The sequence below is a fragment of the Uranotaenia lowii genome, chromosome 3 (genome assembly GCF_029784155.1).
Source record: "Uranotaenia lowii strain MFRU-FL chromosome 3, ASM2978415v1, whole genome shotgun sequence".
NCBI lineage: Eukaryota > Metazoa > Arthropoda > Insecta > Diptera > Culicidae > Uranotaenia > Uranotaenia lowii.
This window is the reverse complement of record NC_073693.1, coordinates 58,980,817-59,003,201: the sequence shown is the minus strand read 5'-3', so window position 1 is coordinate 59,003,201 and position 22,385 is coordinate 58,980,817. Positions and strand designations below refer to the sequence as shown.

General features: G+C 34.5%; 1 protein-coding gene across 4 annotated transcripts in view; it reads right to left on the bottom strand.

The window, feature by feature from the left end:
• The window catches only part of LOC129757772 (vesicle-associated membrane protein 2), a 50,336-nt gene extending 28,314 nt beyond the window's left edge, over positions 1 to 22,022 (bottom strand). For 2 of the 4 annotated variants that reach the window (XR_008739802.1, XM_055755068.1), the window contains exons 1-3: positions 21,756 to 22,022; positions 21,099 to 21,265; positions 13,703 to 13,731 (exon numbers count right to left, since the gene is read on the bottom strand). Coding sequence is in view for 2 of the 4 variants with exons in the window: in XM_055755068.1 (XP_055611043.1) it covers positions 13,703 to 13,731 (29 nt within the window). In the remaining 2 variants the exon portion in view is untranslated. The remainder of the gene's footprint in view (positions 1 to 13,702; positions 13,732 to 21,098; positions 21,266 to 21,755) is intronic. The other 2 variants (XR_008739803.1, XM_055755069.1) reach the window with 2 other exon arrangements.
• Positions 22,023 to 22,385: the final 363 nt, after the last annotated feature.

The window sequence follows — 22,385 nt, the reverse complement described above, 5'->3', positions numbered from 1 at the left end:
CCCCTCAACTTTCCATAAATTGTAATTTTGTTTCAAATCCCATACATATCGTTCGAAATTCCATAACTATTTTTGACCCTACGTTTACACGACTCTGTCGATTGAGGTTAAGCGCGATGTTATACCTTTTTCTCTACCTATCTTTGGTCACCTTTGGTATACAGTACATACAACTGCTTTTTTTACGTCAATTGACAGGACACTTAGAACAAAAATTCAACCATTTTTGGCTAATTTTTGGTCAAATTTTGCAGGTTCGCAATACCGGTAGGTGGCGAACCAACCATTTTTTCGATACAAATGCCCTGTAGGAATAATGTACCTGTTTAGCCCGATTTTATCGTAGGAATCGCCTTTTCTTTAAGTTGGGTGGCACTTTCTAACTGGGATAGCATTTCTTCAAATCCAACAAGTCCAACAAACGAACTCGAGTGTTCAGTCAGATGGTCAGTGGATGAAGGTTAGAGCTAATAAACACACAAAAAATCCTCAAAAGTTTTCAAAACCAACCCAAAACCGACTATCAAAAATTTTCGTATTTTTTATGGGTCTAGAGCAATGCGATGGTTACTGAAGAAATTTGACTTAAGTACTATTCTTTTTGTTCCAAAACAAAAGTTATCAAAAACATTTTTCTGAAGGTGTATTGGCATTGGAATTGCCTAAAACCAATTAAATACCTTTTCAAGTTCAATCTCGTTCAAAGTTCCTCGTAATACCCATAGAAAAGGTTGCATAATCATTAAGATACCAAACCACAAATGAAATGAGAAGTAGACTGGAAAAAATAACAGACAACTATTCCTTCAAAAAGTGAATAGTTTTGTTTAATTTACGACCATATCCCAATGCTAAACATGACACCAATCAAGAATGCTATTTTTGACGTAAGGTTAGGCATGGTGGTGTTAGTAAGTATGAATACTTCCCAGCAACTTACTTACTTAAAAAAGTCAAGTTTAACTCCAAGTCGAAAAAATGACATAAAGAATTTTGATAAAAAATATCATGTAATTAATGCCCACTTGAAATTGATTGTTGATTGTATGTTCGAGAAAAAAATTCTATTCTAACCGTATATTGACTACAGCATAATATTGCATACAGTCACAAAGCCCACGAATGGTATCATGAATCATCCATTTAGTAAGCACAGGAATTGCCACATTCCATTCCTTCTTCAATGCGCGCCGCTATATCGATTGTGTATTGCCGGTTACAGATTTGCTTCCTGGTAGGACTGCTGCATCCCGTCAGTATTTCCACCTGTCACACAGTCGAATCACAGGTAAAATGAAATACTTTCGCGATGGATTAGGATCCGCCGGGAAAATGAGAAGAAAAAAAATGACATACATCTCAGGCACGACTTGTCGGAAGGTTCGGCCAAGTGCAACACATTTTCAGCATATAGCATCTTGAAAACATTCACAACAGCAGCAGCAGAGCTTGGAAAGGCAGAAAAAAAAGTTACGTCGTGTTTCCATATCAAGTGAACTGCTGGTGGTCGGAAAGAGACTACGAGAGCATGCGCATATCCTGCCATCTATCGATTTCTCTTCCTTTGGCGTTATCGCATCTCTACACGCAGTATACTTGTTGGGGCATTCTTCGGGTGTCCAGTTGAGAAATTTTAACAGATCAGCTAAAATATTAGGAAGATTTCCTTTGGAAGCGTTTACACATTTACAAAAGAAGTGGGTAGTTGATAGCTAATATTTTATATAACTCTTATAAAACTCTTTTTTGTATATTTGAATATATTTGAAGGAACGCTAGAGATTTTGCATTTGTTTGGTATATATATATTTTAAAAATGAGATTCAAATTTAAAAAATTTGATTCTCCTTGGTTAACAACTAGCAACCGGTAGTGGTTCGACTTTAAATCCTCTATTTACGCTAGTGCGATGGTCGTAGAACTAATCCCGGTCATGTACTCTTTCTGTTGGTTGATAGTTTCAGCATTTGTAAGATGCTCGGCATCATAACGTTAAGCATCAGCATCATAATATTAAGGAAAATGAACTATTTAAAAAATTAACTGTTCGTTTAAAAAATACCGTTACCCGGTACAATCCTACAATATCCACATCAACCTTCCAATAGCACACATTATGCAATATAATTTTAGCTTTGCTGGTCACCCTTAACTGGAGGGTTGAAATTTTTGAACATTTCCGATTGTTCTCCACTTGTGCCTTCACTAAGTACTGCTAGCTAGCTCATCGCCATTCCCGATGCTGTCCCGATGGAATTTGCCTAACTTACCAACCAACAGACCAACCCACTCAATGTCAGTCATAGTCCGTTCGTTTGCATTCTATACTACAAGAAAGGATTTACTTCAGACAGAAAAAAGCGAGACTTATTTTTGTCTCTCTAATACGGCATTGATTGTCTTTGATGGAGTGCCAAAGGGGTTACATTTACCGGAGATTTGAAGTTGGAAGAGGCTTTTAACATCGCCCTCGCCTCATTTCAGCTGTTATGCTACCGGTTCTAGGGCAAATAAAAGGAAGCTCGAGGGATATTTGGTGTTTTCGTGTTTCAGATAAATTCTGAAACGCGAAAACACCAGATTTTATAGTTTCAATTGCTAGGAGGAATCTGAATTTGAATTCCTATTAATATGGTAAATCATCTGAGGTCTTTTTTTTTTTGTTTCGATTATAGTCGTTTTACCATCTTTATGGCATTCGCGACTTTATCAACGTTGCAGTTGGCGAATCGTTATTGAAAAACTTATCCGGTACAACTGTGTTCGATGTTTACTCTTGGGCTCGAACTCGCGGACATCGGCTCAGGAGACAACAGACTTGCCAACTGAGCTATATCAGAAGCCCGATCAACTTACTTCGAAATGTTGTTCCTTTGTTGCCATATCAAAGTAAGTATTTTAGAATTGAACTTGAGATAAATACCAAAAATTCGATTTGCCATTTTATGACGTACTTACACTGATGGACATTGTTTTATCATTGATGGACGTTGTTTTATCATATTCTCTCCATCTTGTGGAAAAAGGGTTGAATATAGAAAGCCCTTAGGTACACGCAGAGAAAACTTGGATTTTGAAACAAAACAAAACTGACTTTGATTCAAAACACTCAGTTTTTTTAATCAAACTCCTGTTTTCTTTGAATCAATGAATTCTCGTTCTGATTCAAATGAATAATTTTTGAAAGAAAGAATTAATTTTTTGAACCGAATAATTTTGGAATTTGATTTTAAACAAATTCTTTGATTCAAAAGACATTTTTTCAATTGCATATGTCTTTTAAAACAAAGTAAATTTTCTTTCAACCAAAGAAAAATGTTTTCAACAGAAAGGAATAATTTCTTTAAGTTAAAACTTCAAACTTAGAAGATAATTTGGATTGAGCAAGTACCGAATTTCGAATTAAGTTTCGCCGGTCGTGTTAAAAATCAAAACTAGTGAATCAGAGATAGCTATTTAGGAGGATTCAGGATGAGGAATGCATACCATGGTAAGTGCGTGTTAATCCATAAGTCAAAAAGTGAATATTTAAGATTTTATATAAACTTTTACATTGTTACAGGACCACGGCTGATTCCGCCCAAAATCCAGCGGTCTGATTATCTTCGGGCCGATCTTCAGCGACAATCACCAGTTGGATGACCGGAGTTGCTTCCGGAAGTTTATTGAGCGGTCCAAGAAGAATGCCCTCAGGCCAATACTTAGGACCGGTTAATTCCATTATAGTGAACCAGTGTTTGTGTTAAGTTTGTAATAAAAATGAATTTAAGATGTAAATTGTTTCTTTTTATTGTTCAAAATTCCTAATTGGAACTTGTGAACAACAGAAAATATTTTTTCCAATTGGAATAAAAGGAAAATATTTCAATGAACCAATCCTTTTAAATCTAAATCTAAATTACATTGTAGCAAACGAAAACAACTTTGCATCGAATGAAACTGTTTTTTTGTTTCAAAGCATTAAGATTTTGACTCAAAGATTTTTCAAAAGAAAAATTCTTTGAAACAAAGGAAAATGTCCTTGAACCAATGGAATTTTTATTTATCCCAAAATCAAAGGAAAAAATCCTTTGTTTTTGCGGCACTTCCCTTTGAAATAAAAAATCTTTTTTCTGCGTGTAGAGAACATTTCCCGGAATCTATTCACACAAAAATCCATTCAAATATCACAAACTTTTTAGGGCAACTGTAAATTGAAATAAATGCGATGAGTTAGCATGTGTTGAATACTTTTGTCCATCAGTAGAGTGCGAGTGAGTGCATGTGTAAATTTTCAAATGCTATCACCAAAAAACACGTTAGAAATTGAATACAAACAGTGCCATCTATTGCGCCGTTCAAAAGTTACAAATCAACTTTAAAGTGTACAGTTTTCGAAAAAACTGCTTTTGACTGGGTGAAATTTCACTTTCTTTATTCTTGCATTACAACGACAGTTAAAATAACTAACAGCTTTGGTATACATTTTCGCATTTCGTGAACAGTATATGTTAGAAAACACATCGCCTATGTCCAGTCAAATATAACAACAGTCTTGACGATCAGTCTCATCGAGCAGAACTGAATCTAGGCATCTCAAAGCAGGTTACTTTCACATATCACTTTACCATCCCGCTGTTTAAAACTTTGTATTTCTAACAAATTTGAACGAAAAAGCCAATAGCTTTTAAGATATTTTTTTATCATGCAACATGATGAACATATTACGAAACTTCAACAGCGATTTTCTTGAAGCATGCTAAGCAGCTCATACGACCTATTGAAAACTGACTGAAACTTGGTCATTTTTTCTCAGCTTTGTTTTGACAGTTTTCTATGGTGTGTTTGGAGACAAAATTGATTCAAACAGGGTGTTGGGATTTTTAAACAATTTTCGTGGGCTATCTTGTACGTCTGTTCTCTGTGGTAAGAGTGCAAAAATGAATGATTTTGAGTTATTAATCCTAAACGATTTTTCATCTTTCAAACTATAATTAGTGATATTTTCAGAATTTAAGAATTTTATCTGCATACTTTTACCACTGACCATACTGACTGGACACTCGATTTGAAGAAATGCTATCCCAGTTAGGAAATGCCACCCAACTTTAAAATAAAAACAGGCAATTTCTACGATAAAATCGGCTAAACAGGTCCATTTTTCCTACAGGGCATTTTTTGTCGATTTTTTTAGGTTCGCCACCTGCCGTCGATATTGCGAACCTACTAAATCTGACAAAAAAAAAATAGACAGAAAATGGTTGAATTTTTGTTCTAAGTGTCGAGTCAGTGTGGTCAGTGCTTTTACGTTCAAAAGAATAATACATACATCATACGGCAGCCTAGCAAATACATTATATCTCGCGTGAGCTTTCATTACGTAGTTTGAAACAAAATGTAAACAACCAGATTTATTACGAAAAATTACAGAAACTGACATAAACTAGCCGCAATTTCTTTTCATTAAGAATATTTGTAGCCCGGACAACATATTCTATATGTGAAATACAAATTTTAAAGTTGTTTTGATAACTTGTCGCAGTTTTCTGTGAATTCACAATATTTTCCAGTTTTCTCATTGGTCAATATTATTCTACACCCATCTGATTTTTAGCCAACTGGTATCACTGCTAGTCACAGAGAGAACAAAACGATGATTTTCTCACTTAAAGCAATAAAGTTTTACTGTTAAAACATAACTTATACACTCAGGAAGCTGGTTTCGTAAAAGTTCCAGTATAGAAAATTACTGAGCAATTCGGAATACACGTTAAAAGCTCTAGTTTACAAACTTAAAAAAAACTTGAACTTTATTGACCGACTAATATGTTAAATGTTAAATTGAGAGCTGAATCCAAAAAAGGAATTAAAAAAATCTCATTATAACAGTTTTCAAGTTATGCTCCAAATATGAAATTTTGGAAAAATTAAAAAAAAGGTACTTGTCCTAAGATCAAGGACGAAATGAGGGGAGGTGTTGTGTTGAACTAAAACCGATTTCAGGTTTTGAATTTTACTCTTGAACACTTATATCTGTATCTCCATGGAATTTGAATTGATTATTTTTTAAATTTGGATTCTTAGTCTGAAATTTTGATTCTACTTCTTAACTGTCATGACGGAAACATTAAACACATACCAAGTGATTAATTATGAAATTAAATACATTTAAATTTCTATCCTTGATTTTTTCTAATTCAGAGAATTTGGCTTCCTGCTAAAGTTTTTAGATAAATTGCGAATTAAATGTTGCATTTAACAGCTCTAGTCAGAGTTTTCATATTCGATCAGTTGATTAACTGTTCTGCAATGTTTCAACAGGATGCCAATTACTGTTTGAAGATACCAGACACAATGGATATTTGATGCAATATTTTGAATCCATTTCCAGCTTCTTTTCATGTTAAAAACTATCTGTGGGAGAGTATATGCAAAAAAATTGATTCACAGTGGCCCCCGAAAAATTGCCTAAGATTCAAATATCTCGGACTCCATAACATTAATTAGAAATCTCTTTTTTTGCATATAAAAGGTGAATAAATTCGCTATTATCACTTTTACGTATGGTTAACAGTAAATATTGTTGATATTAGTGAATTTATGATCTAAAAAACGATACAAAAAGCATTTTTATAGAGAAAATTTTGTTTCATCGATTCGATTATCGTCGTAACTTTTTGTAAGAGAGATAAAAGTCTTAAGAAATAAAATTCTTCATTTTTTTCAAAATAATTGGAAATAGGAAATAGGATAAAAATAGGATAGCACTTAGGTCGTGCTTATACCTCACCTTACTTTATGTAGCTATTGCCTTAATGGAGGTGTCAAATTGAAACTCTTTTCGAATTAGAAAATGCTCGTGGTTAGATATAGATGCTCAATATTTTATATTTTTTCCAAAATGAGATTATGACACGGGTTCAATTTTGTATATAAAATACTTAAATTTGTTCAAAAGTGGTTACTAGAGAGGGTGGACTGTATCACGGTGGGTGGCATGAACAACAACCACTGGTTGCCCGCTCCCCTTGTGGGATTGGGCCTCGACTTGACAACCCCTGTGGTTGCCAAACCAGTGGAGGCAGGTCGGTGGACAGGCTGCCTGGAATGCCAAAACTAATCTGTGGTTGCCACAGTAACTAAACTCTTTCGTAGCGGCTCTTAAAAGAGCCATTTGGGGTGTGGCAACAGAGAACCGGAAGCAAGGAACTGGAGCAGCGAGCACGAAGAAAAACACTGTCACTTAGCACTTCATATTTCTCTATTCACTTTTACTTTCATTCACTAACACTAGAATTTTCTCGAATGCTCGACTGGATGAGCGAACACCGTTTCGCTCTCGCGATGCTATCGGCTCCGTCCGAGCACGACGACGATGATGCGAGCAGCTATTTCCTGGTGGCTGCTTTTTGCTCTCCGGCTGGTTCTCTCTCGCTGTTCTCTCGGGATGCTCTCGTGTTGGCGGTTGAAAATAAACCAAAACTTGCGCGACCGACGGGACCGCGCTTTTTATAATCTCGGCTCCTCGCGCGCTGCTCGCTGATTGGCTGATGTTGTTTCTCCCCGCTCTCTTTCTTCGCGTCGCGTCCTTACTTCAGACCGCTCTGCGGACTGAACAGTTACTTTTTTTGGTTTTATATTTATTAAAAATTGCTCCCATGATATCCAAAAGAGTCTAAATAACCAATTGATCTACGTTAAATTTAATTTTGTTTCAAAAACCAGGGTTTGCTTAAGTTGAGCGCCACAGCTTTGAAATAATTCAACTCAAATAAGGTTATTCAATCTTAATGTTATTGATCAACCTAATGTCGCCTTTCTAAAACGCCACTTAAAGTAAAGTGGCCATATGAACAGTTTATCGACCATGATGATGCTATATGTGCATTCTGCATGTGCAGTAGGGTGTCCCAAAATTGCATAACTTCTGGGAATCTGGGGGCTCACCCTCCAAATGGTAGATTAGGATGTGCAGAACAAACTTTTGTATGGGGCCGACTAAAAAAAATCATGTTTAGAGGTTCCGCAAGCGCCATCTTTGAAAAAAGTCCACTTTCAAAATATTTGATTTTTAATAAATTCTGGGTCCAAAAATTTTCATAAAACTTATATATTTTATATTTTTTTAATTTTGTTTGAGTTAAATACCACACGTAAAAAATGAAAAATGAACCAAATTTGTATCAAAATGTAAAACAAGCAAGCTATTTCCAAGAAAAAAATTTTTTTTGGTCCAAAAATTTCGAATTCAACTGACCAAAATGTGTACCAAGCGTAAAATATTTTTGATACCAATGCCGTCAAAAGATGCGAATTTTTGTGCAATTTAACTTTCCTGAACAAAACATGTTGTTTGTATCATCGTGTAAAGAGCTATTTACGGTTTAATACTCAATAAAAATTAAAATTTAGGATATTTTTTATTCAATTTATCAAATTTGTCTTAATGAATACCTACTTAAAAATCAAAATACTTGCAAAAAAAGACTTTGATGGTTTAAGGGATTCATCAGAAGGCCATATGCCAAATTTGAGCGGAATCGGACAACAGGAAGGAGTTGCACTGAATCTCAAGTGTGAAAGGGATTCTGAGACATAGTGTTCAAAAGAAGCATAAATAACTGGTTTTTCATCATACATTTTTTCCCTTATCAATCGATTGCTTGATTATGAAGATTTTATTAAAATTTCAGTTAAGACTAATATTCCACCTGAAGACTGCAACTCGATTGGACTTAAAACAAAAAAGTTATGGCTGTTCAAAGATTGTGTTTTGGTTACAAATTGTCCTGTAAAACGTAATGAGTAAAATGTACTCATTGTGTGTTAAACGACAATTTGCCACAAAAATACAATCTTTGAACAGCCATAACTTTTTTGTTTTAAATCCAATCGAGTTGCAGTCTTCAGGTGAAATGTTAGTCTTAATTGAAATTTTAATAAAAATCTACATAATCAAGCAATCGATTGATAAGGAAAAAAATGTATGATGAAAAACCAGTTTTTATGCTTCTTTTGAACACTATGTCTCAGAATCCCTTTCACACTTGAGATTCAGTGCAACCCCTTCCTGTTGTTCTATTTCGCTCAAATTTGGCATATGGCCTTCTGATGAATCCCTTAAACCATCAAAGTCTTTTTTTGCAAGTATTTTGATTTTTAAGTAGGTATTCATTAAGACAAATTTGATAAATTGAATAAAAAATATCCTAAATTTTAATTTTTATTGAGTATTAAACCGTAAATAGCTCTTTACACGATGATACAAACAACATGTTTTGTTCAGGAAAGTTAAATTGCACAAAAATCCGCATCTTTTGACGGCATTGGTATCAAAAATATTTTACGCTTGGTACACATTTTGGTCAGTTGAATTCGAAATTTTTGGACCAAAAAAAATTTTTTTCTTGGAAATAGCTTGCTTGTTTTACATTTTGATACAAATTTGGTTCATTTTTCATTTTTTACGTGTGGTATTTAACTCAAACAAAATTAAAAAAATATAAAATATATAAGTTTTATGAAAATTTTTGGATCCAGAATTTATTTAAAATCAAATCTTTTGAAAGTGGACTTTTTTCAAAGATCGCGCTTGCGGAACCTCTAAACATGATTTTTTTTAGTCGGCCCCATACAAAAGTTTGTTCTGCACATCCTAATCTACCATTTGGAGGGTGAGCCCCCAGATTCCCAGAAGTTATGCAATTTTGGGACACCCTAATGTGCAGCTAGTTTAATTCATGATGGCTTAAAAAAACCAGGAAATTTGTTTATTAAAAAAAATTGAGGTTAGATTTTTAAGTTTTGTGATAAAATCCAAGATAAAGAGAACCTTTTTTATGGATATGTCAAAATTGCTAATATTTTAATGACTGAAGGTATCTCGTGACATAAAGTAACAAATTGGCAACATTTAATGGGTCTTATTCTGGGACTCGGGTGACTTTCACTTCCTCTTCCTGAATCCAAAAAACGCTTGAGAAAAGAAATTTGAGTATCGATGAACTCCGAAGATCAATCAGGATCATTCGGAAATGGATAGATATAAGGCCGAATAGATGTGTTGCTGAATAGATAATCATAACGTTTTTTTATTGGAAAAATTGCAGCTGAGATCAACTCACTGCACTGTGGGAAAATATGGACCAAAAAAATCAAAGCTACACAGCAAGAAAAATTCGTGTAAATTTAGATTGAAAACGATGCACGAAAACGGAACATCGATTTCGATGTAAAATTCTATTACGGTTTATTTTTTTCCAGGATGTAATTTTTGAGGCGTGTAAATTTAGATCGAAATCAATGCACGAGATCGGATCACAGAAGCCGTCGTGTAAAAATACACAGGGATGTAAATTTTTAAATTTATTATCGTAAATATGGATATTTTTGCTAAATATTCAGGTTTTTGCTTTTGTCTTTGAATGAATACACCCATATGTATTATTTTTAATTCACATTTATTTACATAACTGAAAATTAAAACACCATCACGGAAAGCGTCAAGCTGGAATTGTTGTTGCATCAGAATTCCCAGCACGGGGATTTTTGTACTGCAGTTCAGCGTCATCAGTATCCTCGAATGGTTCCGGAAAATCATGATCTTTCGCTTAGCACTTGGACACTTGAATTGATCTGACAAAAGTTTCTCCGGATAATAGCTGTCCGGATATCAGCCTCTGCGAAAAAATCTGACCTTGCTGTAATGGAGAAAAAACTAGTCAGTTTCAACCGTATTCTTCATTTCACGTATACTTACGACTTTAAAAGACTCTAGAAGTGCTGCTGTAGGTAGCTACGCCTTTGATCGACTCGTTTCCGAATAATTTTTCGACTTGTTTACTTTGTTTACATTCAATTTTAAATCAAACAGATCTAACTTTACACTGTTTGTGACATAAATTTCATTGACCGGTTGATTTTTGCATGACGCAATGTAAAATAACATCAAAACAGTTTATTTCTATCCTAATTTTGAAAAAAGTCTAATATTACATCAAAAAGAGTTTAAAATTACATCTTTTTGCAATTATACTCAAGAAAAAATAGATCACTCGTTTTTTAGATTCCGTGTACTTTTAGAAATTTTTTGCTGTGTAGATGTTCGTTAGGTTGGCAACTGATGTATGGAAAAATTTCAATCATGATCAAATTTTAGAAACCGAACATATCCATTTTGTAAATTGGAAAACTGCCCTGTGCAAAATTTCAGCTCAATCGGACTCCATTTAGGGGTGCCTCAAAGCGGTTTCGGTTTTTTACACTCAAAAATCACCAAAGGAGGACCAAAGGAAATAAAAAAAAATGAAATTTTTATTTTGGTGTCAAATGACTTAAAATGCATAAAACGTCTTAATTAGGTGTTATCCCAAATAAAAAGTTTTGTCAAAAATAGAAATTGTGATTTCTCTGATTTCCTTTGGTGATTTGTGGGGATCAAAACACCGAAACTTTGAGCGCTTTGAGGCACCCCTAAATCAAGTCCGTTTGAGATGAAATTTTTGCACAGGTCAATTTTTTTAGGCCAATCTAAAAATTGTATATGGTTTGCGAAATTTGCTTCAAAGTTTCGGTTTTTTTACCCTCACAAATCACCAAAGGGTTGACCAAAGGAAATTGGAAAAATCGAAATTTTTCTTTTAATGCCAAATGAATTAAAAGGCATAAAAGGTCAAAATCTGGTGTTATCTCGATTTTTTTTCCAAATCGCGTTGAGAATTTTAAGAATCACGTGGGGGGAAATTCAGAGAATCGAAATTTTAATTTTGATGCCAAATGACTTGGAAATACATGAAACGTCGAGATCCGGTGTTAACTCAAAAAATGGTCGAAAATCGACTTGTTGGCCCTGAAAGTCGATTTTTGGCAAAAAAAAATGTTTTCGAGATAACACCAGATTACGATGTTTGGGGTATTTTTAAGTCATTTGGCATCAACATTAAAATTTCGATATTTCCGATTTGGTGATTTTGAGTGGTTTTGGTTTGGTGAATTTTGAGGGTGAAAAAATCGAAACTTTCAGCGATTTGAGGCATCTCTAAATCAAGTCCGATTGAGTTGAAATTTTGCACAGGGCAGTTTTTGAGCCCATCTACAAAATGTATATGGTCGGTTTTCAAAGTTCGAACATAAATTTTTCCTCATACAACCATTGACACCTTAATGTACTTATCTAGAGTTTTATGGATTTGCATGATTAGTATCTTTCGAAACTAACGGCAAATTTGAAATTTTGAGACACTTCTGCATAAGGAAAGAGATTTTTTTCAACCTCCGCTAATCCTTGAGCTTTGATTTTTCAAAGATTTTGTGTCCATTTGTTTACTGATTTGAAAATTTGTATTTGAGTAACATATTTTTGGTAATAAATTATTTAAGGAAAAGTAAATGTAAAGAGTAAATTTATTTGCATGCATTGGATCCAATGTGGCTCAATAAAATGTGAAAAAAATATTCTATTGAATGTAGTGTGTTCGTGATCTGTTGAAACTGTCATTAAAATGTATGAAACAATAACGACAGCAGATAAAAGGAATCATTATGTAACTTATTTAGGCATAAAAAACATGATCAAGAACTAGCATCTATAAAAACGAATGTTAACGCGTTGCGGGCCAAATACGAGATTTCTCGTTTTTTCGCTTGCAGCACGTGTGCTAAACTCAATAGCATAACTTTAATGTTACGAATTTTATAATTAAACTTTTTTCTACGAAATGAATTACAACAATTTTGGTAACTCATAGATACTCAAAACGTAGAATTTGGTCATGTGGTTTATGTAATATACAATGAAAATTGGTAGTGTATAACGGATAAAATTCTTTTGCGGTCCTTAATGTATCAAGTAACAAACAGCTCTATAAGATAAGCCAACTGCCCTTCACGAAATATTTCACATTTTCGATTCATTATGCTTTCTATGCAGCACTTTCTGAAAGTTCGATTTAATGCGTAAGCTCATAGCTACGGGAATCATGTTTGAATATCTAGATTCTTTTGGCGTTTTCTTAACACATAAGGGATGCGAAGAAATGTAACTCGGGAAACAACGAAATTCAGCATTCCATATCTCTAGACCACTGGACCAAATTCTACAAATTTATTACCTTTGAGTTATCTAAAGGGGCTTATTCTGCGACGCGAGTGACGTGACCTACGAAATTTCATACCGTTTTGCAGGCTTAAACAGCCTCTCTAGCCTCGAAATTTTCATCCTGATGAGTTGTTATTGGTCCTCAGAGCTCATCGATACACGATTTATTTTTTCTAAAGTGTTTTCTAGAGTCAGGACGAAGAAGTGAAACTTCATGAGTCACGTCACTCGAGTCGCAGAATAAGCCCCAAAGTGTTGTGCTAAATTTTGCAGAATATTGTTTCATCATAAAACTTATGTCGTTAGAGTTATGATTATGAGTGTAGCACACAGGGGCGAGCGAAAAAACAAGAAATCTCGAAGGTAATTGGTCGGCTATGTGTTAAGACAGTTTTAAAGGACTTAATAAACAAATGTATTATCTTAAATTGCGAAATATGCCTATGTAAATAATCTGAAAAAAACGTTATTTAGAAGCAGCATATGAACATTTTATCGCTGTTTTTGGCGCTAAAAAAATAATTTAAAAATATAAATATAATTATCATGCATTTGTAACCAGAAAACGAATAAAAAATTTAACAAAACTTTAGAAACTATTCTTTTTATCTGTAAACGAAAACTTACTCGGCCGCTGGTGCTGGTTCAGCGCTCATCTTTATCAAAAAGTTACAGTTATTTCAGTGTGTTTATGTTTATATGCAACAAAAGTTTGTATTTAGTGTTCCATCGGCGCCGAGAAAGAAGACAGAGAGTTTTCAGAGATAGGGGTTAGTGTTAGTGTGTAAGTGTTTTGAGTTATTTGTCTAGTGATTTTAAACTTAATAAAAGGATATTTTTACAGTATCATTTTAACACAGTTTAAGAATATCTAATGTTATCTGATGATATTACTATGTGGTATGTTCATGGCTTTCAAGTTATGTTTGATGTTGTTTGATGTATAATATTGAAAGTTTTATTCCATTGAAAGTATGTAATATTAAGCTTGTGAGGTGTATGAATGGTATCCAATGCATAAAAAAGTTTCGATGAATATTTATTCAGATTCAAAATTGTATAAAATAATGATTTTGATTTTTATTCGTCAACGATGTTTCGAATTGTTTCAACATTAATTTTGCATACGCTTTGTTTTTTTTATCAATTTCTATTTAGTTTCTATACTAATTGATCGGCTTTTCTCAGATAAACACATCCCCTGTGCATAGCTATCTAGAAAACTGTCGCCATTGCATTGATTAGATATGGAAATGCGAAGGGAGGGCTTACATGGAATGATGGACTTAGCGAAGATAAACACTCTATAGAGCAATGCCATGTGATTTTTTTTTTTGCAATCATTCCCGGGACGAAGAAAACATGTGAACAATGTGGAAACGTCATTCTAGTGACAACTTAATGCAAATTCAACTGATGGAACTATGTAGGTTGACGCCAATCAGTTGGCCGCCCATAATAATAGATAAATTTTGAATCGAGAAAAAACTAGAACATAATTATCATCATCATCATCCATCACAAATCATATCAAAATTAAAAATAATAATAAGGTATCACACACAAATCTTAACTAAGAAATCAGTATTTGAAATTAACATAAAGTAGACGTTCTCATATAAAAAAATAATTAAAAAATAAAAAAAAACAAAGAGGACGAATGACTGCGATGGTTGAAAACTTCTCTAAGTAAAAAAAAATACAATTAGAAATAAGAAACAAGTATGTAAAGGGGGATACGGTCAAAATTTAGTCAATATCAACTTGACGTATTTCTTTCAATTTTGCATTTAGAAAACCTGAACACCCCTCATTTTGAAGGTGTGTGTGTGTGTAGAATGTTGCTCCTATTTTGATTTTGGAATTTACTCTTCAGTTGTCAAAATGCCGTCCAAGGAAGAAAAGCAGCGTATCAAAATTTTGCTCGCGCATCGCGAAAATCCGAGCTACTCGCTCGCAAAGCTGGCAAAATCTCTAAAAGTTGCCAAATCAACCGTTACAAATGTAATTAAAGTTTTCGGGGAACGTTTGTCGACAGCCAGGCAGTCTGGATCGGGGGAAATCGAAAACCGGAAGCCGCTGAGACGACAAAGAAAGTGGTAGGTAGTTTCAAGCGAAACCCTAATCTCTCTCTCCGAGATGCCGCAAATAAGCTGGGTGTATCGTCTACAACCGTGCATCGAGCAAAAAAAACGAGCCAGACTATCAACTTACAAGAAGGTAGTACATCGACTAAAGCGCGATCCCGGAGGTTGTACACGACGATGCTGACGAAGTTTGACTGCGTGGTAATGGACGACGAAACCTACGTCAAAGACGACTACAAGCAGCTTCCGGGACAGGAGTTTTATACGGCAAAAGGAGGGGAAAGGTAGCAGATATTTTCAAGCACATGAAACTGTCAAAGTTCGCGAAGAAATATCTGGTTTGGCAAGCTATCTGTACCTGTGGCTTGAAAAGCAGCATTTTCATAGCTTCCGGGACTGTCAACCAAGAAATTTACGTGAAAAAGTGTTTGAATTTACACGCGTTTTCCCTTGACCAAATTTTGACCGTATCATCCTTTATGGACTAATTACCCAAGTAACCATAAGCACTTAACAATTTTAATATGTTCTAAAATCAACTTAAACTAAACTTGAAGTATGTATATCGATGTTGAGAAATGTCGATAGGCGATGGGCTCGCTCGCAATCCCGGTATACATTTTCTTATGCGTTAAATAGAGATAAAAGAATTAGCCTTCACTTGAATTTTACTCCGATTAGCTGTCATTCTTATGGAAATCTGTGTAAGAGTTAAGAGCAAGCTTTATTCATTTTAGCAGGCCCAGCATCAATTCAGCACCAACACGTGAAAAGGGTCTATGTTCATATATGACGTTTCGAGAAAAACGCGTTTGAAAACTTTGCAATCTTTTTTAAATCGCTAATTAAAATTCACAGTAATCTTCCAAGTCTACATGATCAAAACGGTGCGTAGGATCATTCCAAATATGTTTTTGATTATGCGAGGGAATTATCATGGAAAAATAGCTCGCAATTGATTATAGACCCTAGCTGAAGTATGAATTTCGCCTATATGTTTTATACACCCTTTGCTTTGTACTGTATGTCTCATATGTGTAAGTGAGATGGAGATACAATTTCCCCTATTTTTTGACAAAGGCTTATGGTTCTCTCTATAGGAGTGAGTGAACAGCTTTCCGTGTTCTTCCCCTTTTAATGTTTTGCATCTAGATCGTTTGCTTTGTTGTGGAGTAAAGGGTGTATAAAACAATTTATGTGAGGATAATGTCATTTTAGGGCTCTAAATTTGTTAGATCCTTTGCTCAAACTGCATTATAAATCTTGCGAAAACTGATAGACTAAAAACGGTTTTTGTGTTAAGTAGAGCTCATATTTGGCTATTTGAACCACTGAAATCGGGTTTTGTTTACTTTGTCTTTTATACCCTTTTCACATGTTGGTGCTGAATTGTCAGAACAGGTTGCCAGAATATTTCTAGCACGTAACCAAAACGAAGCTTCTCAGGCTACAGGGTTTAAAATACTCTAAAACGACCCAAAAAACTAATCAGTCTTATGTACACATACAAAAAAGGATTCGTAATGTAAGTACATCTTCTATTTAGCCTTCCTTGGCGGTTAGGGTCTATCCGCGATGCCAGGTAAAATTTTGACGTTTAGCTTAATAACTCCCTTATGACCCGAACTGTACCTACTTTCTCGAAACGATATCTCAGGAACAGTAAAAGCTAGTGAAGCTACATGTAAGAGATGCGACGTCTGAAATCCAAAATTTCAATTGCTTTTGCTGCCAATCGATTAAAATCGATTCGAGCTTTAAGCTTTCTTATTAAAACCTCAACCAAGGAGTGAATTGTGATAGCTGTTGTAGTTCAAGCAAACAATGTTAAAGCTCGTCATATCAATGTAAAATTCGAGTCATTCATACCATTTATTGCAATCTACCGGGAATCAAATTCAATGTTGTATTGTTGGATTTACTAAACGTTTACTTAAGAGCTTGAACATTGGGCCAGAAAACAGTGCTGTGGATTTTCTTGTTCAAGCTTTCGGCGATGTGGCGAAATATTTTAAGAGGGATCAGACGTCGCTTCTCTTACATGTAGGTTCACACTCCCAAAAAAAAATCTCGGAGCGTGAACGTAAAGCGAGAGAGTTTCAGATTTACAACGAAACAAAAAAAAAATTTTTTTTATTAAAGTTACCAGAGTCACCCAGCAAAAAAAGGACAACTAGCCAGTTAGGGTCATATAGACCCGGATTATTGCTTTGGTTATAAAATCAAAACTACTGAACCGATTTTCATGAACACTATCATTTTTGAATCGTCCAAATGTCTGTCAAATCAGATGATTTTTGAAAATTTGAGTTTTGATTTTTACGGTCTTCAGAAAACGATCGAAAACCAAAAAGTTACTAAAAATGGGTGTTTTGCATAAAAGATAACTCGTTTTGTTGAAGTCGTATTGAAAAACTCTTGATTGACTTGAACTCACATAGATTAAATAAGAGCTTATATTGAAATAATAAAAGTGCTTGGTTTACAGACCACATCTGGTTATTTGAAAAGTTCATAGAAACACAATCTTCAATGATTTTATAACAACATTTTCACGAGGACCAAGGAATTTTGATGAAAAAATTGCCATTCTGTTCAATTACATTCAATTCCAACCGATAGTGATGAAATAATAATTAAAAACTGATAGGGTGACCAATTCTAGTATTATATCATAGAATTTCAACATATTGAGGACCAGAACTGAGGTATATCGACTTCAACTTTACGCTTTTTGTTGCCCTGAGCACAAATACTCTGAAATGTTGAATTTAATTTTTAAGTAATATTTCAAGAAATCAAATACGACATTCCAACTAACTCAAAAATTTGAAATCTGCACATTTAATCTATTTTGATGTATGTTACGGCTCAGCAAATTTCTGAAATCACTCGTTGCATGTTTTTTGCGGTCCTTAATGTCATAAAAATATCACAAAAATGTAAATTGAGTTAGTTTCTGTTGGTTTAGATGTTTTAATAAATAAAATAATTCATCAAACCAGTTCTATAAACATAAGCTTATTATTCAGTAAAAAAAATGGTTTTGAAGAAGAAAATCTTATTTTTTTTTTTTTTATTTAATTGAATCTTTAAATTAGCCAAAGTTTAGCTGACATAGAGAAATTTTATTATTCCAACCGATCTTTGTTCAAAAACGCCATCTTTTTTTTGACCATTTTGTCTTTTGGCTTAATTTGCAGGCATCAACAAAATTATAGTAATTTTTTTTCATAAATATATAATGAACATAAAGACGATTCCAAAATGGTATAATTTAGGCAAATCGGTTCAGTAGTTTTGAAGATATAGAACCGCTGATAGAGTGTTTGTGATATTATGTTGGTTGTTTCACCAAGACCGGCTGCCCGTTTTTTGTGCCGAGAGTTTTTGAGGTTAATTGTCCCGTCTCATCTATACACGCTCAGTAAGTGTGCGTAAAAAATGTCAAAAACAACTCTATAGCCAAAATAGTAATCCGGGTCTATGAAAAATGAAGAAAAGGACAATTAGCCTAACCAGCCTGTCCTTTTTTTTAACCATAAAGGAAGGTTAATATGGTGAATATAACTTTTTACTAATTACTCAAATTATTCCCTACGTGTTGAATACATATTCAACCATAAACCATGACTAAAACACCCTTAAAATTAAGGTGATTTAGCCATAGGCAAGGTTGCCGAAATTACAGAACAATCTATAATTTAACAGAAATGTTGAAAAGGTTTCTCGGCGATTTCAGTCTCAAAAAAGCATAAAACGATGTTTATTTACTACATCCGACGTTTCGGCATGTTTATTTTGCCTTTATCAAGGAATAGTAATTTTTCGTTTTAATTGTCCAGAATGTTTTTCGAATCTATGAAACTGTCCTGAATAAAAAGTCGTCTCGTTGTTGGCTGAGCGGATGGAAATCTATTGCAAACTAATGATGTTTTCGTTTGGTGATACTTTTTTAAAAAACTTTTCGAAATGTAATTAGAAAATGAGAACTTATTGGTTTTTTGGAATTCCTTGACAAAGGCAAAATAAACATGCCGAAACGTCGGATGTAGTAAATAAACATCATTTTATGCTTTTTTGAGACTGAAATCGCCGAGAAACCTTTTCAACATTACCGGACCAGTCGATAGGAAATTTAAATATTTAACAGAAATTTGAACAAAATTTTATCACAGAATCTGTGTCACAGAACACAGGATTTTAGAAATATTCACAGATTTCACAGAATTTTAAAATTGCTTACGTTTTTCCAAAATTGATTTCGTTTCACGTCAATATAAGTTTTGGATTTTTAACTATGAATTGGAAAGTAAGATGAAATTAGTAATGTTCATTGATTTTTCTCAAGTAAAATGTAAAAAAGACGCAATTTGACATGACTTTTAAATTAAAATACCTGAGAAAAAACAGAAAAAAAGACTTTCAATGAAATTATGAAAAAAAAAGCATAACAGAAAACTCTCACAGAATTTTTGGGTAAAATCAAAGAAAGTCAGAATTTTTTTTCTCTCCAAAACACAGTTTTTTTTTCGGCAACCTTGGCAATATTAAAGATGCGAATAACCAATAGTTGGTTAAAACGTCTCTAATAAAATTAAAAAAAAACCTTGGCCATAGGTGCAGTATATAACACAGCACCATCCAATCCTACATTTTGGATGCGGATCTATGATCTTTTTAGATATCGCCTCAGATATCATTTTCTGTTTGAATTAACCAATTCTATTTATCATTGAATTAAAAATGCAACAGGTTAAAAAAATCGGTCCAAAGGCAACTTTTTTGTAACACAAATGTTTTTATTCATAAGTGGAAAAATGCTGGCTATTATTTTGTTCTGTCATTGTTAGAATATATTTGTAAGATTATGCTTAGGAAGTTTTTAAAATGTAGTATTTTATTATGTACTGTCACAGATCTGCTTTGGAAAACACTAGTGTTTATGGTTACTTTAGGAGTTCGCGAATACCAATGAATAATAAACTACACAAATACTGAATACATTTACAAAAACGGAAAACGAATATAAAAAAATAATCGCAGATCCCGAATGACGAAAACTGACGTTGGTCGAAAATTTATTCCCCTGCTGCATGCCTGCAGCAGTCACACAAAGAAATGCAATTGTGAATGGTAGAACGATGGATAGGTAAATAACGGATGATGATGATGTGAGGATTTAGATTGTGCAGTTATTTAGGTGAGGAACTCGTGAAAGATTTGCGTTTGATTCCAACGGAGGAATGGCCATCTGTTCCGTGTACTAGATTTCGACACACGTGAGAACATTGTCGTCGTCTAGCCTTCGTCCTCCCCGTGTCGTGAGGGTTCTCGTTAGATAGGCAGGAGGGTTGAACTGAATTCGAGGGGTGTGGAAATTCCAGCAACAAATACACATCAATTCGTGTGAATCGAAAGAGAGCGGTGGATGTCGTTGAAGCTTTCGTTTTCTCCCCTCTTTGAACGAAGCAATTTTTCCAGTGAATGGAAAGTGCAATCGCTTCTGGTTCGTCCTTTTGAACTCACGTTCGTTCGAGTTCTCACCCCTTTTTTTGGTTGTTGTATTTTCAAATCATGATAGCGTATAGTGAGAAATGGAAATGAGCAAACGTGTGCAATGTTGTCGACGTTGCGTTTTATTTCGAAGCATAAAATATGGATTCGGGAAAAAATGAGCGGCCGATTTAGATTGGTAAACGTTATTGAATTTAGGGTTGATGCCAATTTCACAGAACGATTGAAAGCATTGCTGTTATCGATGGGACCGATAATCTTGGTGCGGCTTAACTTTTTGAAATCAAAGAATTTCACAACAAAACATTGCTTTCTGGACATGCATGAAAATTTGCACTGCTTTTGTACGGTTCAATTGCAAAATGCATAATCCAACCCGAAACGAAAACAAAAAACAAATGAAACTTAGTCCAACTTACATTGTGTTAGTTTCGCTGTATGTGTTCCGAGGAGAGACGAGTGAAAATCCGAAATCCTTTCTCACTGCTCGTTCAGAAAATTTTCGCTATCAGTTGTCCGCCGTACTTCGCCAACCGCCTCGCTGCTCCTTCTAATGGTGGATAATCCTTATGTATGTGTGTGCTGGCTGAAAATCCAATTTTTCACTATAGAAAATTTGAAAAACTTTCGAAAAACACTTTTAAAGAACAATTTTGTATTATCAATGCTCATCGGGAATCATTATCACGGTATTGAATAAAATTTTGTTTCCTGGTTTCAACAAATTCATGTCGCCAATAAGCTTTTTTCCATTCGAGTTATCCCTCACGTCACATGTACTCTCACTAGTGGAACACTTTTTCTTCCCACCTACAGATTGTATGGATTGAAATTTTCCACCAGCTAGGCACAACTTAATTATTCGAAGAAAATTTCCCGTCGATGGAATAAATTACCCTTTATCGAAAATACCCTTGCAATTAAATAACATTTCTAGTCACTAAGTGGAACATCAAAGATTTATTCTAATTTTTTCGATGAATGAAAAGAAATATCCTTTCAACAGTGCTCCGTCTTTTTTTTCTTCGCATAAGCCTCCGAAAAAACTCTTCTCTGAATAACCCATAAATGCTTACATTTATCCGTATTTCGTTCGAATATTTATCCAACGCACTCGACTTGACTCGTTATTGTGCAAAGTTCACTTTAAGTTCAATAAAATAAGGGAAAACTTTTCCAATCGTTGGTCTTCTTATCCGCGAAAAAGTGGGTTCGACCGTGTGCTCTTCTTGTTACTGGTACAATTTTTTCCTATTCTCCTCTGCACTAGACGTTCCCGGATCGAAAGTTATACGTGTCCGACTGCTTGCTTGGTCAACGATCGTTTGAGAAAAAGGACAAGACCAAACCGAGCAATGATTTTCCACCCTTCCAGTTTTCCCGATGCACGCACACACATTCAAAATGAGAGCCGTAAGCTCTGGAAAGCTGGGGAAACGGAAGCTTTCTTGCTTCGTGCTTGGTTCGATGGCTCAGTTTAGGCATGCTCGTTGTAAAATTCGCATGTTTACGTTACTTTTAGTAAAACCTCCGGTGCATCCCAAGGGTCTCACTTTGGATCACTTCATTCTATGAAGTTTATAGTCGACATTTTCTCAGAGTAATATTTTCCGAAAGATGGTATTTATCCATTAAATGGAAAATAAATCATACACAAATGCTTCCGTCCCACTTCAACCCTGGAATGGAAAAAGCTTCGTTCGAAT